This window comes from Narcine bancroftii, chromosome 6 (assembly GCF_036971445.1).
Source record: "Narcine bancroftii isolate sNarBan1 chromosome 6, sNarBan1.hap1, whole genome shotgun sequence".
NCBI lineage: Eukaryota > Metazoa > Chordata > Chondrichthyes > Torpediniformes > Narcinidae > Narcine > Narcine bancroftii.
The window spans coordinates 5136556-5155063 of NC_091474.1; the positions used below are offsets into that span (position 1 = coordinate 5136556).

Below are 18508 nucleotides of genomic sequence, written 5' to 3' on the forward strand. Positions count from 1 at the left end.
ATCACAAAAATATCTAAAAAATGTCACGTCTTAGGAAATTTTTAAAATTTTAATTTATGTCCAGTGTCATGGGACTTACATTTTAGAGGCAGTCTGGTGCAGCACACTATAAACACCTAGCTGGCCTTGGAATATCTAAAACCAGGTGCTCCTTATAAACAGCATGAACAACTTGAGGAATGATGTCATTTGACTAAATGTAGAAATCTCTGACAAGGCAGTACCCAATTTAATTTCCAGTGACACAGAATGACTGAAAATGGTTGCTATTCATGGCATTTCACTCTGGAACACGTCCACTTTGATTTGCTTGGGGCTGAAATAAGCATAGTTAAATTTCTGGGCCACTGTGTCAATTGCACCCAATCAGTATAAGGCTAATTTCCAGTAACTAATTATTTATCTCTGGCATTTGAATTAATCCCTGTACTACATTATGTTTCCCTACTTCTTGGCTGAACCCTTTACATTTCATTCACTTAATTGGAAAGCTAGGGTAAAAATGAATAATATATTTTCCATAAAAACTGCTAGCTCATTATTCACATTTAAAAAAAAACCTCCCATGCATGTGGCAGAGCTGAAGTCTTTTACCATGTATTCTATTTTGATGTACAGCATTCTCAGAAGAGCCTGCCTGGATGTACTCATCTGTTCTTACAAGCTTTCTGACTGGCAACATCAGTAAAAATAAGCATGGGTGTATGGGGACTCTTTGGTTAAGAGGGGACGAGGGGATGATTTGCCTAAATTTTGACACGGGGCCTAGACTACACCTGGGCCACCTTGCATCTCACCTCTGGGCCCGGACACAGGCTGCTGCCTCCTCCACGAACCGGCTGTCAGTGCAGGAGGGCCATCCCCGATGGCTCCGACCCTGCTCCGTCTGAGAGCGAGACACATCCATCTCCAGGCCCAGGCCGCTTCATTGTCCAGGGGAGGGCCTGTTGCTGTGGGAACGATACCGAGTGATGCTACACAGACCCTCTGACATCATCCTGCAGAGATGCGTGAAGTTCACACCATTCCATCCATCAGCAGTAGTTCTATGCCCAGCATATGCACGTTGACGTCACGGGGCCCGAACACTGACGCTGAGCGCCATTGCTCCAGCAACAAACCAGTTCCCGGAGGAGGCCGCGGCCTGTGTCCAGACCCTGGGTTGGAGGTGAGATGCGTGGCACCATGGGCGTGATGGTGCCCAGGGCTGGGATGTGGTGGAATGGGGCTGCCGTTATTATTCATTTTGCTTTCCCTCTGATTTTTTTTCTTCCTGCTTGTCCGAATTTTCCCCACAGTTTTGTCCAAATGTTGGAGGGCAGATCCCCCCACCCGTGCCCTGCCGGGCCGTACACCTATGGAAATAGCAGCAAGGGCAGCTGCTCAAGAACCTGGATTTTTTTTTTGAAAATGGATACAACAATCACCAGTTAAAATAAACAACCAGCAATAAAACAGAACATATAAAACTGCGCATCTGGAGGATATTACGTTTATAAATTTTCCCAAACTTATAGCATTATAATATTAAACATTGATGTTTAATTTATAATGCAGTTGTCCCCAAGGAATTACTTGGTCTGTAGCAATTCAGAGTTGAACACAATCATCTGATATTTCACCCTCCATTCTTTTACTAAAAGCATCATCTATTCATTCAAAGTATGATCATGCCTTCATAAAAATATCAGAGAGGAATTTTAGCTAAATTTATTAGTCCTTATTCTCATTAAGAACCCAGATGGTAACTTCTGATATTTTTTTAAATTTTGCAACTTGTGAAAGTTTTATGTTCATTCATTGTATGTGGATGTTATCAGGCAAAGTCATCATTTATCTGGCGACAGTTGATAATGAAAATGATTTTTGATCTTCTGAGCCATCTAAATAACCTTTGTTTACTCCTCCATGCACCCACTTCACAGTTCCTTTCAGGTATTCTCCTTATTTACGTCCTATTTTAATCGTTGCAAATATTGTTTGCTCCACAGAATTTAAAAAGGATAGCTTATCCTGTACAATAAATAAAATGAAAAGCATTCAAATCTATGGAGATTATGAGTGTGAAAGGCTTCATGGTCATATATAATTTCATTCAATTGTCGAAGATGCTGGTATCCAATCAGTGCTGAAGCCAAGTATCAGGCACCGTGATATGAAACATTTGAAATGATTGGTGATTTATCTTATTCTGCATTTATTTCTACGTGAACAATCAATGGAATGGACTCTTAAGTGAACTTACTTTTAAAATATGAAAGCTTTCCAACGTAGTGACTGCACAACTGTATATATTAATCTTACACTTATCGTAGAATCAGAATCAGATGGCATTATCATGAACATGTGTCATGAAATTTGTTGTTTTGCAGCAGCAGGATTGTGCATTACAAATGCAAACTTGCGATAAATTGCGGTTTTATAAATACAGTATTTAAAAATGAATAATTAGTGTAAAAAAGAAAACATGAGGTGATGTTGCAGTTAACAAATGCAAGATGTGAGTTGTGAATCTATTAAATTAGATAATTTAATCCCAAGACTATCTGAGCATGTTTGGCTTCCAAATCATTCCAGTTCATTCTTTATTACACACAAACACTCCAGATGCTGAATGTTCAAAATGTACCTGGCACCATTTGCTAATTTGCCATAATATAATCTAGAAGCTCATACATTTTGTAATTAACACTAGCTGGAGTACATACACATTCATAAATTCCATTATAACATTTTTAAAGATGGTATCTCTATAATCTGATTGGATGTGATCAGAATGTGAAGATTATTTACCATTTTCTTTTAGATCTTTCACCATTAATGAGAATAAGGACTAATAAATTTAGCTAAAATTCCTCTCTGATATTTTTATGAAGGCATGATCATACTTTGAATGAATAGATGATGCTTTTAGTAAAAGAATGGAGGGTGAAATATCAGATGATTGTGTTCAACTCTGAATTTGCCCATGTAAAAGTCCGTTTTATTAAACAGTACCAAATGATATTTTGCAATGTACAATTACCTCATTCAAGTGAATGATTACTGATGGATTTATCAAAATTGAACATATTAATTATGTAGAAAAAGGATGGCATGTCTAAAGGTTACCATCATCTGAGAAGATAATAAGTGACATTGATCTCAAAGGAATAATGGAACCATCCATGGATCAAATACTCTCAGCATTTGAACCTTATACACTCCTCTGTAAGCTCCTAAAATTGTATTACATAATAAAATTTGTAATATGTGCTCAGTGAAGTACTGCATTGCAGATCTGAGGACAATATAAAGGGCTTAATGGATGTTACTAAATTATCAACAGTAAGTTTTCCTCGTTATTGTAAGCATTAATAAAATGAAAAGTAGTTGAGAGAAAAGTAAAACAATTTTAGGATCTGGATGTCATTTGAACTCATAACATATTAAAATCCTGGCCATCTGTTCTTACTATTAAAATCACATTATTTGAAAATCCTTCCAGAAATAACTACGTAACAAATTAGAACCTTTCACTCTTTTCCAACTCAACCTCCCCTAAACTTAAAGAACATTAAGGTGATCCTTTATTTCAGTGGTTCTCAACCTTTTTCTTTCCACTCACATACCACTTTAAATAATCTCTATGCCATCGGTGCTCTGTGATTAGAAAGGGATTGCTTAAGGTGGGATGTGAGTGGGAAGGGAAGGTTGAGAATCACTGCTCTAGACCCAATTGTTACTGAAATATTTTGCTTGAGAAAAATTGTCATTGGCCCATTTCCTTTGGAGTTGTGAAACTGTGCACATAACGAGTCAATGAGGTACGATTAAAACAAAGGTTTTCAAACATTTTTTTCCCACCCACATACCATCTTAAGCAATCACTTACTGATCACAGAGCACCTATGGCATAAGGAATACTTAAAGTGGGATGTGAGTGGAAAGAAAAGGGTTGAGAACTGCTGCTTTATTTGATCTAGTAGATAATAAGATCATCCAAATAATGCATCACTTGAAATATTACATGTTTAATTCATGTTGGATCTGAATCGTATTCCTTTATTTTTGATGTTTAATTTTGATACTTCACTTCCATTACATTTTTACCTCAATAATTTAATATATTGCTGATGAGTTTATGACTGCCTCAGTGAAAATCCTACAAGATCACAAAGTCTCTCTGTGGTGATACATTCATTGTTGAATTAGTACTCATTGACTCCAACCAACACCATATTCCAGAAAATTACTGCATCCCTTTCCTGTACCTATTATTCTCCCTCATCTTGCTGGATGTATGCTTTTCCTGAGCAAGTGCATACATAATTGACTGCCAGTTTGGAAAATAGGAATAAAACCTGAATATGCTACTGACCATCAGTTAAACAGGAAAGTCTGCAGATGCTGTGATTGCAGTGGAATGCACAAAAGTGCTGGAGAAACTTAGCAGATCACACAGCGTCCATAGAAAGCAAAGGTATATATCCAATGTTTCAGGCCTGAGCCCTCCATCAACATATGAGCAGAAAGCAGGTAGGCACTTGATTAAAAGGTAGGGGAGGAGCACAGGCCAACAGGCAAGAGGCCATAGGCCATAGATATTTGTGGGAGGGCAGGAGAAAAACACTGAGAAGTAATAGCAGTGGGGGGGGGGGGGGGGTAGATCATGTCATTGATCACCTTCACTCAGTCTGCAATAACAAGGACCTCCCAGTGGCCAACCATTTCAATTCCACACCCATTCCCAAGCCGACATGTCTGTCCATGGCCGCATGCTCTGCCAAACCGTGTCTACCCACAAACTGGAGGAACAACTGTTAATATTCCCTCTGGGCACTCTCCAATCAGATGGCACTAACATTGACTTCTCCAGTCTTAGTTAGGTCCCTCCCCTCCTCTTTCTCTACCTCTATCTCCAGCTCCCTACCCTCTTCCCTCTCCATTCAGAGAGCTAACCCCTCCTCCATCACCTCATCTTATTTCTATTCTACCCTCCCACCTATATGCTCCTATGACCTCTTGCTTTGTGTTCCTCCCCCCTGCCCCTTCTTCCCTCCTTCCCCTATCTTTTTATTCAGAAGCCTGCCTGCTTTCTGCTAATACCTTGACGAAGGGCTCAGGCCCAAAACACTGGTCAAACGTCTTTGCTTTCTGCGTACACTGCTGGGTTTCTCTAGTTCTTTTGTGTATTAAGATATCATATGTTTTGTTTTCTATTCTAACTCAGCTATAGCAGGCCATGACATAACTGCAGAGGGGAATTCCAGCAATGGGATTGTATTTCCTGCTTTAAGTAAAGAGGCCCATGGAATACCAACTTTCTCCAACACTGCACCTAAATTTTTTTTAAATTTAGACATTTCGGCCCACGGATCTATGCCTTCCAATTCCACCCAATTAATCTACATCCCTGGTACGTTTCAAACACTGGAAGGAAACCGGAGTCCCTGGGGAAAATACACACAGATGCAGGGAGAATGTACAAACTCCTTACAGACAGCGCTGGATTCGAAACCCTGGTCCAGATCGTTGCGCTGTAATGGCATTGTGCACACCGCTACGCCAACCATGCCACCCAAAATACACAAACTAATGATAGCTACATCATAAGAAAATATTAATATGGCTTGCCTCTGTAACAGAGAAACACTAGAACCACGTTATATCAGAGGAATAAACTGGTAGATATAGTACATGTCTCATTACATGTTTCTGATAATGAAAGGATTATTAATAATCTTTTATTTCAATCACTTAACATTTGAGAATCATGGCTCCTTTAGAGCATTGTACAATTTGGGATTTTATCTATCCATCAAAGATAATGGTATCTTCCTGTTTATGAATTTAGATATATTTAATCAAAACCTAGATTCCAAAAGCCCTCCCGAGTCTGGGAGGCAGGATCCACAGCTGGCAAATCTACTGTTAAAATTGAATGCTTGTAAATGACAAATGAATGTAATTACACAGAATCTGACAAAAATTGAATGAAAATAATAAAAAAATTCTTCTGGAAGCATATAATATTATGAAAGGCATTGCTAAGACAGAGGTAGGTAAGTTGTGTCCATTGGTGGGGGAGACTAAAACTTGGGGACACAGCTTCAAGATCCGGGGGGGGGGGGTAGATTTAGGATGGAGATGAGGAGGAACTGCTTTTCCCAGAGGGTGGTGAATCTGTGGAATTCACTGCCCAGTGAAGCAGTGGAGATGACCTCACTAAACATATTTAAGATGTTTGGATAGATTTTTACAAAGTAGGTGGAGATGAACCTATCATCAGATCAGCCATTATCACATTGAATGGCGGAGGAGGCTCGATGGCCCAGATGGCCAACTCCTGCTCCTATTTCTTATTCTGAATAAAATTTAAACCGAAAAAATTAGAAGGAAACAAGCATACACGTGAAACAATTAAACCATTTCAAGTAACTTAATTAAATCAAATGAAAAACATTATGTACCCTTCTCCCAGCAGCTGCTTTCTCCCATTGACTTCAAAGGGTTTTTGCTGTGCTAGCATTGCTAACCTGGAATGGGTTGGTGAGCTGATTTCCCAGCCCAAGAGATGGGGAAATATGATGAAGTTTGCATTACACTGTCCTACTGCAAATGTCCTGTCACTGGCTCTCCACTGAGCAGAAGTCTCCCCTGCAACCTCTAATTAAGAATTGTGCAGTCATGAGTATATTTGCCAGTGTACTGGCGGAAATAGCTTCCACATATTTAACATTTGTGCTTAGGAAAACACTGCATTTCATCTGCAAAGAGCTTTTACAATAATAATACGATTTATTTGTTTTGTGGGAGACTGATTGGAATCCATACCATAATTTTAACAACTATGTTGTAGCACATTAAACAAAATAATCAATATCCTACAGATGTTGGGAATTCAAAAGAGAAATGGAAATTGCTCAAAACACAAGGCAAGTTGGAGAATGACTGGACAAATTCGTGTTTCATGTCACCACTAGATGCTGATGAAGGGACAAATCAAATTGACTGTTGACATACAATTTTTGTTCTTGTCAGTTGACCATTCCCATTCCTAAAGAAACTTCATAATTTAGAGCATTTTCTTATCAAATCTGAAACAAAACCTAAACATTCAATAATGATTTGGTATTCTTATCAGGAAAGTGCTGAAAACAAAGACTAAGAGAATTATTATCTGAAAGTAATGACAATATTATTCTACCAGAGCAAAATCTGATGGATTGTGGAAATCTACCATAAGAAAAGAAAATGCTGGAAATATTTACCAGATCAGGGCAGCATTTGGTTTTAAAAAACAAAAAATTATTTAAATTCAATACATGTATTAATATCTAAATACAGGATTTTCTTTCATTCAAATCTATATAATAATACAGTATTTTATTTTATACCCCCAACCCTTCCCACACCCTTCCCCTCAAAATAATAACCCCCAAAAAGTAAAACAGAGAAAGAAATAGAAAATAAAGAAAAGGATACAAAATAGGAAAGTAAGGAAATATAAAATACAAAAATTACAATCAATTTCATCAAATTTTGCCTTTGGAGTTCTAAATCTATATACACCAAGGAGATGATTAGATTTTGAGATTAAGGGGATAATTTCATATTGTAATAACTGCAGTAAGTAAATATGGGCACCAAACTTTTAAGAAATGATCATATTTATTTCTTATGTAATTTTTTTCAAGTGGTATTTCATCGTCATCTATCCATTCCCAAATTTGAATCTGATTTCCATGACACAGTTATGCATTTTCTTGCAACTGCCAGTGCAATTTTCACAAATTCCCTTTGAAACATATTAAATTTTAATTCTGGCCTAATCCCAGATTCCACACCCATTCCCAAGCCATGTCGGCTTGGGAAAGCATTTAACTTTAGTAACTTGTTCTAAATATACTGCTAAATCCGCCCAAAAAGCTCTCAATTTTGAACATGACCAAGTGGAGTGTAAAAAAAGTGCCTATCTCTTGATTACACCTAAAACATTGATCTGATAAATCTGATATCATCAGACAGCATTTGTGAGGAAAGAAACAAATGGAACATTTCAGTTCCCCTTATTCGGAGATTACTTTGAACATAATGGTAAATTAAATGTGAGAGTAAAGTTGTGGTTTAACATCATGTAATTCAGAAACCTATATAAGCCCTTTTCTACACGAAAAAATTGTAGTTGATAATAGAGTTTGAACACAACCTTTACAGAATCAGAATTTATTATTATGGACAAGTCATGAAATTCAGTACTCTGTGGCAGCATCATCGTGCCAACGTTCATACTATGAACCATCTTACAACAATAATATAAAAAATAAAAATAACAGTGCTCAAAAAGTAAGGCAGTGGCTTTTGTTCATTGATTATTCAGGGAGCTGATGGCAGCAAGAAGAAGCTGTCCTTGTGCCATTGAGTGCTTGTTTTTTGACTCCTGTACCTCCTTCCCAATGGTAGCAGAGTGAAGAGGGTGTGGCCTGGGTGGTGGGGATCTTTGAGGATCGAGACCTTGTGTAGATGTCCTCGATGGAGTGAAGTCTGGAGCCTGCAAAGTCACAAGCCGAGTTAACAACCCTCTGGAGTTTATTCTTATCCTGAGAGTTGGGGCCTCCATACCAGGCAGTGATGGTCTCTCTCCAAGGTGCACCTGTAGAAGTTTTCGAGAGTCTTCAGTGATGTACCGAATCTCCTCAAACACCTCATAAGTATAGTTGCTGGTGGGCCTTCTTTGCGATTGCACAAACATGGAGGCTCCAGGACAGATCCGCGGAGTTGTTGACGCCCAGGAATTTGAACATTGTTCATCAATGTGACCGTCGAAAACTTATGGGATTTTTTTTAGATCTAATACAAAAAGAAAAACAAACTGGAATGCATAACTGAGAAGCACTCCCAAATGGCTTTGATAAGTGTTATCTATCTTAGGAATGAAAGTGAGCATCTGGACTAAAGTAATAAATCAGGTCAATGAAATCTCTCTTGTCAGAGAGTATGATGCATTGATAAAGATCAAAATGAGCTGTGGAATGTTAATCAAAGGCAAATTACAGCCAAATTTCTCATACAATAAACTGTGATAATACACTTAATAATTCTGTAGTCCTTATTTTACTTGATGTATGTTATTTGTATTGAAATGATTCTAATCACAAATTGCACCTGATTCGCATAAATATCCTTGTTTGGTGTTGTCCTTTGGGACATCAAATATAATATACTTTAAATACATCAAAAAACAGTGGATACACCATTAGTCAAAGGTAAATAACACCATTTTACAAAGGAAAGCTCAAAGACCTGCTGAAAAGGCAATTCCACTCTTTTGCATATGGATAGATTTCATTGTGACAAAATCATCAGCTTTGAACTTGAAATATTCAATGATTTCAGACTGTCAGATACGTAAAATATAATGTTTTGAAGTAATTCAGCTTTATCATTTATGGATATGCTAACTTAATATGCAGTATTTTTATTCATGTTAAATATGCATTTGGTAGAATAAGTGAAAATAAAAATATAAATGTAAAAAAAATTAACTAAATTATCACCAAATATTTTGTTACATTTGAATGGCAAATAGCTCAGCAAATATTCAAAAGTCAATGGAATGCCAAATGCCTTTCCTTCCTTTCTCAATGTGTAGTTTTAGCTCTGATACTGAGTATTCAAAAAGAATTTATCCTGGTGAATATCGTAATGGAAAAATGGAAGAAAATACGAAAGCTACTGGAACTAAAAATTATAATGGCCTTGAATATTTTCAATGGAGTAAAGGGTGTTTACGGGATTGCAATCTTCTCCACCACTTTTGACAACTATAATACAGGTATAGGCATCTAAGCAGGAATAATTTGATTTTTTTAGACATCCAAAACAGGAAAAACTGTGCAGAGAATATTACAAATATTTAAGTGCGTGATTACTGCATAAAAGAATGAACGTAAATGATGATTATTTGCTTACAATATAAAGCACTCAGTAAGCCCCCAGGCATCTTATTTCAGGATCCCTCACTTGTCTTGCACCACAAATTGCAGTATAAGTGATCTGGCACTTACAGACATGACCTTAGTTTGATGCAGGTTTCAGCTGTGACGACATGGCCTGCAAATCTAGCCAGATGCTGCAGATTCTGTCATTTACGGTAGCACACAAATTGCTTTGTAACAATAAAGAGCCTTTATATTTTATTTTCTTTCAAATACCCTGCAAGTTTAAGCTATTGTCAACAAAGTGTGTTAACTTCAACATCATTCATTCCAATCAAGGAAATAGCCTCCAGAGGTTCACCTGGTCTCTTATTATTTTCTTGTTCCTTTATTGCAGAAAATAGAAGATTTGATATTTGTAAAAAAAGGAATTGAATTACTGAAAATTAAAATTAATTTTCCATTTATGTTTTAATTTGCTGGCATAGAATGTTATGATAGATATCCAATTTCAAGTATTTAATATGATATTTTCATGTCTATTTGGCACCTGTTTCATCTTTACATTAACTTTCGTATTTATTTGTCAGTGCAACCAATGCCTTTTTTCTATGCACACATGGATTAGGTCTGCCAGGAAGCAATAAACAATCTATTTTGTCCATAGTCTATTATTCTGTATATGAAGGAGAAAAGATTTTGACAAATTCTTGACTCTATGCATTATGAAGCATGCTCTAATTACCAAAGACTCGTTTATCTGGTAGAATTCATTCCAGAGTGTCTAGTTCATGGTGCTTGATTTATGCCAAATACTTGATAGTTTTGCAAACTGTGCACATATTGTCCACCTGAGAAATTGCTTTGAAACATTGTAGAGTCAGTGCCAGGTTCATTGCAGGAATCTCCATTATACAACATGATTTTCTTTACAGCTTACTAATCACAAAAGGTACTTCATCCATGTTGTTGCTGCTTACCCAGCATGCTCTTCTCTTATAATTTAAATGTAATATTCCTTAAAATATACTCTTCAAGTAAAACCAATTTAGTAATTCTGGAAATCTACACAGATCCTGCTGCATTTGCAAATTATTAACCTCTATTCATTCATGTAGCACTGAGAATTGATTCTGTTCGAGAAGAATTAATACTTCAACAACACAGTAAAAGCACATTGATTTTGCTCTCCTCAACAAACAGCCTACTTTTTCTCATTTCTTTCATTTGTAACACAAACAAACATTATCATAAATCCTAGCACTGTAAACATATAATCTTTGTCCAACAATCCCCATTTATTTTTGATAACTGGTTCTGGGATTTGGCCTGCTAACAGTAGCAGTCTCTGCATTGAAATGGCAAATTGTTTTAATAGGGAACTATCTTAAGACAATCCAATTTTCTAAATTTAATTGGAACCTGAAATTTCTTGTCTTAAGGAAAAATACAGAATTCTAACGAGAGACCTGGCTGAGTGGTCAGGTCAGATATAATTTGCTGGCCTGATAACTGAGCATCTCCTGAATGCAGTCTTTTCCCTTCATTTAATCATTTTACTGACCTAGTTTCAGTGACATTCCCCAGCCTATTTCCAATGCAAATTGCTACCTACGCAGGTTTGTGTCACCCAGTGTGTTTGCCTTCAATGTTATTTCTGATCAATTCCCTCTCAGGGTATATGTACATCCATCCAGACCTATACAGTTTGTTGTCCACCCGGGGAGGGAATATGGCTGCTGGGTGGAACCTTCTGCGTGAAGTCAAATTTGCCTCACACTGCTTGAAAAAATTGCTGATCATTTTTTTTCCCACTGATTAAATAACACAGTTCTGATACCAATTTCCTATTCATCATCATTTCAAATTGCACCATATACTTCAATGATGTAATAGAGCAATTTTAAATAATCCTTTAAAGCAATCATTTGAACTAACTGCAATAATTCTGTAACCCACACTTCATTCAGATCTGCCCTTGGAAAATGAACAGATTTTTCAACACAATATTTTGCTATCCCAAAAATAAATGAACATGCAAAATATATTTCTAAAACAATCAACATAAAGCAATGCATTTACATACCAGCTACAGTGCTAGACATGATGATGTAGGATGTTGAGGCTCAACTAGCAGGAATGAGACGGGTCTCTGCTGCAGTGGTGTAGAGGCAGATGTCTGAATAAGGCACGGACTCAGTGGTGTGCAGTGTGCAGGAGGGGAAGAGGAGAGGCAGCCTGTTAGAAACAGTCAATGTGAGTGGTACTGCGAGTGCCTTGGTGTCACTGCTGCACTGCCTCTTTCTCTTCACAATGAATATTAATTTGTTAATGATCCGAACATCTCCCAGGCTCAAAGGGTGCAGATAAAACCGTTTGAATTGGGCGGTGCACATAAAAACTCCCCTCCTAATTGCACATTCCAAATGGGAGCTGTTCCAGCTAGTTTGACATTGTAAATTATTATTGAATAGTTTATACAATATTCTGTATTTATGATGTTTGGAGATCAAAATAAATATTGCTGACCTCTGAACAAATTTTTACGTATAATATGCACAAGAAGTACTTTCATGTACTAAAGCAAGTCTAAAATGCTGTGCTCAACTACTTATGATGGATATTACAATTCCATTAACCTTTACAGTACTGTGCACTGCACAGCATTCCACCAAGCTCCTATCTTTCACACATAAATATTCTCTATTATCCGTGGGGTTATTCACTCAGGCACCTCATTACAGAGACCCTCCCTGTGACATAACCCTAGCTCTTAGCAGCTGGAAAAGCTGCCAGTGATTTTTCATAGTCTTTTAGTTATTCTGACTTTCAGTGGCATTTAAAACTATTAAAAATTGTAAATAATTAATTTTAAAAAAAATTAAGATCAGTTAAAACTACAATCAGCAAAATTTTTTTAAAAACATTAACAAAGTTGAGGCAGAGGCCCCACGTCTGTTTTGAAATTCAGTGAACCTATCTTTCCTACTTTAACCTGTTACTTTTGTACCTACAACTCCATTAATCCCTGTCTTAAATATAAGTTGAGCCGTCAAGTTTATCATCATCTGATTGCACAAGTACAACCCGATGATACAGCGCTCTCCAGTCCTTGGTGTAAAACACGCAGACACACAAACAGACATAACACACAGACTGACAAATAATGCAGGACAAGTATTCATATATACAAATAAATAAATAGTTTCATAAATAAGAGATTATGGATGGTTGATGCAAGCATTTGCTTTGGTCGTTCAGCATTCTCACTGACCATGGGAAGAAGCTGTTCCTTGGCCTGGCGGTGCTGGCTCTGATCCTCCTGTATCTCTTTCCCAATGGGAGCAGCTGAAAGATGCTGTGTGCGGGGATGGAAGGGGTCCTCAATGATTTTGCCCGCCCTCTTCCGACAACAATCCCGGTAGATCACATCGATGAGGAGAGGGAGATACTAGTGATTTTCTCTGCAACTTACATTCCGATGGCGTGACCTCCGATCCATTTCTCTGCAACGACCATACCCCACTGTGATGCAGCCGGCTGACCATAGAGCTCCTATATCCATCATAAGTACTTGAGCACAGCATTTTCTCAGTAACCAAGACTCTACATCCATTTTTGACAGAGAATTCTGAAGATTTGTCACAGTTTGAAAGAAGAAATCACAATTCTGAACAGCCAATCCCAGCTATTGGGCTCTCAGCCCTTGTCAAATAAAATCCCCACCCAGGGCTAACATCTTATCAGCAGGAACCACAAACATTTCTGAGGTTAAGCCCTGTGAAAATTCCTTAGGTAAAGGATTATGAAGCAAAATTTTAGTGGATGGGATCAAGTAATATACTGGCCTGGATTAAGAATCAGTTAATGGATGATATTCCAGAGTCTTCTCACTAGAGGCCTGCATAATTGTTTTAAGAAATCTGAACACTTGCACTTAAATCTTCATTCAATAAAGGCCAAGGCACCATTTGTTTTCTTAACTTCTTACGGCACCTACATGATGACTTCCAGCAATTTATTTACTTTGTGTGTTGCTCCAGTTTTCCAGCATCCACTGGACTCTTGTTTACCTCTGACAAACAAATCTACTGGGGCCTGTCATTTGACAGAAAGAAGTTCCAAGACTGAAATCCACATCTGCCACAACTCTCTGACATAACCTTAATTTCAACTTTGCAGGATTACGCATTGTAAGAATAAATAGAGAAGAAGGGAACAAGGATATTATATTATACTTGAAGGCCATCTCATACTACAACCAGCGGCAGTTTAACTACCATCTGGGCTGAGCTTTAGTCAGGACACCCCACCCCTGAAAGATTCCACACTACCCCTTCTCTCCTGCTAGCCACCCCAACACGACTCCAGGCACACAGTCGTGACACCGGTCGACTTCCCGGCTCAAACCCTCTTGCCCTAATCCATTCTTCACCACCCCACCCCACCCCCTTTTTCCCGAAGTGTTGGCAACACTACCTCATTATATTCCATGCAAAGATAGCACATCATAAATCCATCTTAAAAAGTTTTATTTTAAGATCTTTCTGCAGAAAATGTGTCAAAATCCCAAATCATCCAATGAGACATGAAAACGGCAGCTTGGCAAAGGCACAAACTTATTCACAGCACAGCTAAACAGTGTTGAACTACAAAATTCACAAGAGAATGCTGAAATAATTTGCAGTGGCCAGAGAGCTGCTTGCAGGGGTTGAAGACTAAGAGAGAAAAGGTGACCCTAGATACAAATAAAGATCTCACATTTCTGGAAGGACAAAACATCCTACCAGAGCTTCTTTGAGCATTTGTGCCTCTGAAGGTTGTGGATGAGCATGGAACTAGTTGTCAGAATCAGAATATATTGTCATGAACAAGTCATGAAATTCGGTGTTTTGTGGCAGCATCATACTTGCACATTCATTTCATACCATCTTACTACATCATTGGAAGAAAAAAAAAAGTTCTCGAGAAGTAAGGCAGTGCCTTTGGTTCGTAAAATTATTGATTATTCAGGAATCTGATGGCACAGGGGAAGAAGCTGTCCTTGTGCTGTTGAGCGCTCAACTTTAAGCTCCTGTACCTTTATCCTAATGATACCAAAGTGAAGAGGGCGTGGCCTGGGTGATGGGGGTCTTTGAGGTTAGAGACTGCTTTTTTAAGACACCACCTCATGGAGATGTCCTCAATGGAGTGAAGTCTGGTGCCTGTGATGTTGCAGGCAGAATTAACAACCCTCTGGAGTTTATTCTTGTTTGAGAGTTGATGCCTCTGTACCAGGCAACAATGCAATCAGCCAAAATGCTTTCCACGGTAAACCTGTAGAGATTTTCAAGAGTCTTCAGTGACATACCGAATCTCCTCAGATGCCTCTCAAAGTATAGCCGCTGGTGAGCCTTCTTTGTGATTGCATCAATGTGATGACTCCAGGACAGATCCAGGTAGATGTTGACCCCCCAGGAATTTGAAGCTCTTGACTGTCATCAAGGTATGAGAAAATGCCGGCATTCTCTCAAGCCTGAAACGTTGGTTCTGTATCTTTACCTTTGCTACATAAAGGGCACTGTTTGACCTTTGTGTTTAAATGTGCACTATTTGTTAAAAGCTCACCTCAGACAAACAACTGCCATCCATCCCCAGTGGTCTTATCTTGTACCTTGTGGTGCTCTACAGATCATTTTGAAGGAGACATATTTGCAAACCATGAAAAACACATAAATTCTGGAGAAACTCAGCAGGTCAAATAGTGCCGTTGAGTAGCAAAGGTGAAGATACAGAACCAACGTTTCAGGCTTGAGCCCTTCATCGAGGTGTGGGGGAACGTGAGAGATGTCCGATCAAAAGGGAGAAGGGGAGAAGGGGGTGGTGAGGGTGGGAGATGATAGTTGGAGGGGGAGGGGACACTGCAGGAAGTGATTAGTAGAATGCAGTGGCCTCAATGTTCCTGCCCTGGAGTTGGAGGGGGCCAGGACAAAAAGTGAGGTGTTGTTCCTCCTCTCTGCGGGTGGTCAGGGTGGGGTATTGTGAAAGGCCATGGACAGACTCGTGAGCTTGAGAGGGTGACTCAGAATCGAAACGGTTGGCTACGGGGAGGTCACTTCTGTTGCGGACGGAGAGGAGGTGCTGGGCGAAGCCATCTCCTAATCTCCGACATAGACCATGGCTATTTCATCTCTCCACGGCCAGCAGCATCCAGAAACATGGAAACCTGCCTCACATTTGTGGGGAGTCCAGCTTACTTTGCCAACTTTGCCAGCCCTGTCCCTGCAGGTGCATTATGGAGGAAGGGACTCTCAGCTACCAATGGTGGTAAACAGAGAAGAGAGTGGCCAAGAGGCCATTGAACCCACCAATTAATGCAGCGCGGGACGGGACGACCAGGAGAGCAGACCCGTCGGTAGGGGGCGCTCGGGGCGGCGGTGATGCCGGAGCAGGCCGATTTGATCCGGTCGGGGGCGCTCGGGTCGGCGACGGTGCGGGAGCAGGCCGATTTGATCCGGTAGGGGGCGCTCGGGTCGGCGACGGTGCGGGAGCAGGCCGATTTGATCCGGTCGGGGGCGCTCGGGGCGGCGATGGTGCGGGAGAAGGCCGATTTGATCCGGTAGGGGGCGCTCGGGGCGGCGACGGTGCGGGAGCAGGCCGATTTGATCCGGTAGGGGGCGCGCGGGGCGGGAGGGGTGCCGGAGCAGGCCGATTTGATCCGGTCGGGGGCGCTCGGGTCGGCGACGGTGCGGGAGCAGGCCGATTTGATCCGGTAGGGGGCGCTCGGGTCGGCGACGGTGCGGGAGAAGGCCGATTTGATCCGGTAGGGGGCGCGCGGGGCGGGAGGGGTGCCGGAGCAGGCCGATTTGATCCGGTCGGGGGCGCGCGGGGCGGCGATGGTGCGGGAGAAGGCCGATTTGATCCGGTAGGGGGCGCGCGGGGCGGCGGCGGGCTTTCACCGTAGAAGCGCGAATTTAGGCCGCGAAGCCTAAATTTCGGTGAACCATTGTCTCTTCACGGCTGCTCCATCTCTCCCTGGAGGCATCTCGAGTAGTTTAAGGAGCGTTTTGATGCAGGTGCAGAGCACATCCTCCAACAGGGTAAATATAAACACCGAATTATAGACTAATGTCACTGTCATTCAATCTGTTCAGTTTCCATTTATTACATCTCATTCCTTTCTTCTTTTTATAATATTTAACATAAATCTACATACATAAATCTTCGTCCGCGAAGCCAAGCCAAAGACATACATAGTCATCTAGTAATAGCATATAACATGCATCATCTTGCATATTTTCAGATATCCAATTCTAAATTGGATATCTAAATTCTAAATGATGTGCAGATGAATTAAATTATATCTACAGTTATATCTACAGTTTTGAAATCATGACTTATGATGAATTGTACCAGCCACTGTGCGGTGCCAACATTGGAGTTCCTCCAGAAGTTGCAAGGTGAATGACTCTTGCAAGTCGTGTGCGTTGGTTCATTGATTATTGCAGATGCTGGATGCCATAGGCATTTGCCCTTGACCTGAATGAATGGCGTTGCGGAGAGAGGAAATGATGTTGTCGAGGACCTTGGAGAACAGGGTAATGCCATTGCGAAAAGAGGGAACTTTACTACCCTCGGTAGGAAAGATGAGCTCAAAATACCCAGAAAAAGTAGTTAGAAGTTTGAACGGATGATTTAGTCCAGCACTTTTTCATTCATTTTGTGCAGTGAGTGATGAGAAGAGATGATGGGACAATATGACAGCATGGAAAAACAGTTTTAAGTCCATCGTCAGGCATACATTATTGGGTTAATGACTGTGACTCAAAGTTGCCACATTCAAATGTTTTATTGGACACAGATTGTGTTGTGCGTGCATGAGAGAATTCAAGCAATTCGTTAATCTGACCTGGGAGAGTGGGTCAGATGGTGATGAGTTTGGAAAGAGCATTGAAGAAGTTGTAAAGTTTCGCTCAGGACACAATCCAGAGGTTAGAGACTGGGTGCTTGATGCTCAGAGGTAGTACTGGTGGCACGTTCTTTGAAGTGCAGTCATGGAGATGTCGCAAATATGTTTACCGAGAAGCAGAAGGTAACAGGAGTTCTAAAAGCCAGCACATTGAGTTATCTGGGTGGAGAAGAGATGAAAATTTAACTGTTGTGGAAACCATTTAAGATCTGGAAGCCCTTTCAAGGTGATCCAATTTTATAATGACCATTGGATGGAGTATATTGCGCAGATGTGCAGGTCCTTCAAGGAGGCAACTGCTGGTAACTACAAGAGCTTCACTTACAAGAGGACACCAGTTTAGAATGAGTCAGCACAATGCAATCCATACATTAGATTCAGAGAGAAGATTAAGTGTATTAAGAGAGAAACCTCGTAATTATTCTGCATCTTGTGTGAATGCCTGTCATTTCAAGAACGAGAGTCTGATTGGTAAGCAAGAACTGAAAGATACTAAAAATGGCACGTGGTCTCTTCCCTGTTTACATTAATATTACACTCAGCAATTCTAAATTGAATTGTTTAATGTCACGTTCTGAGATACAGTTTGAAAAAAACTGTTTTGTGTGTTATTAGAGCAAGTCCACTTGCACAGAAGGTA

The 18508-nt window shown here is 39.9% G+C and overlaps 2 protein-coding genes across 4 annotated transcripts in view; one reads left to right on the top strand and one right to left on the bottom strand.

Annotated features, from left to right (window-relative positions):
- LOC138737408 (stathmin-3-like) overlaps positions 1-12134 on the bottom strand; it is a 33537-nt gene extending 21403 nt beyond the window's left edge. Inside the window, exon 1 of the mRNA XM_069888147.1 lies at positions 12007-12134. Within this exon, the coding sequence (XP_069744248.1) occupies positions 12007-12025 (19 nt within the window). The 5' untranslated portion in view covers positions 12026-12134. The remainder of the gene's footprint in view (positions 1-12006) is intronic.
- Positions 12135-16817: 4683 nt separating this feature from the next.
- The window catches only part of rtel1 (regulator of telomere elongation helicase 1), a 94416-nt gene continuing 92725 nt past the window's right edge, over positions 16818-18508 (top strand). The window contains exon 1 of one of the 3 annotated variants that reach the window (XM_069883711.1): positions 16818-16999. The gene's annotated coding sequence lies outside the window, so the exon portion shown is untranslated. The remainder of the gene's footprint in view (positions 17000-18508) is intronic. The other 2 variants (XM_069883708.1, XM_069883707.1) reach the window with 2 other exon arrangements.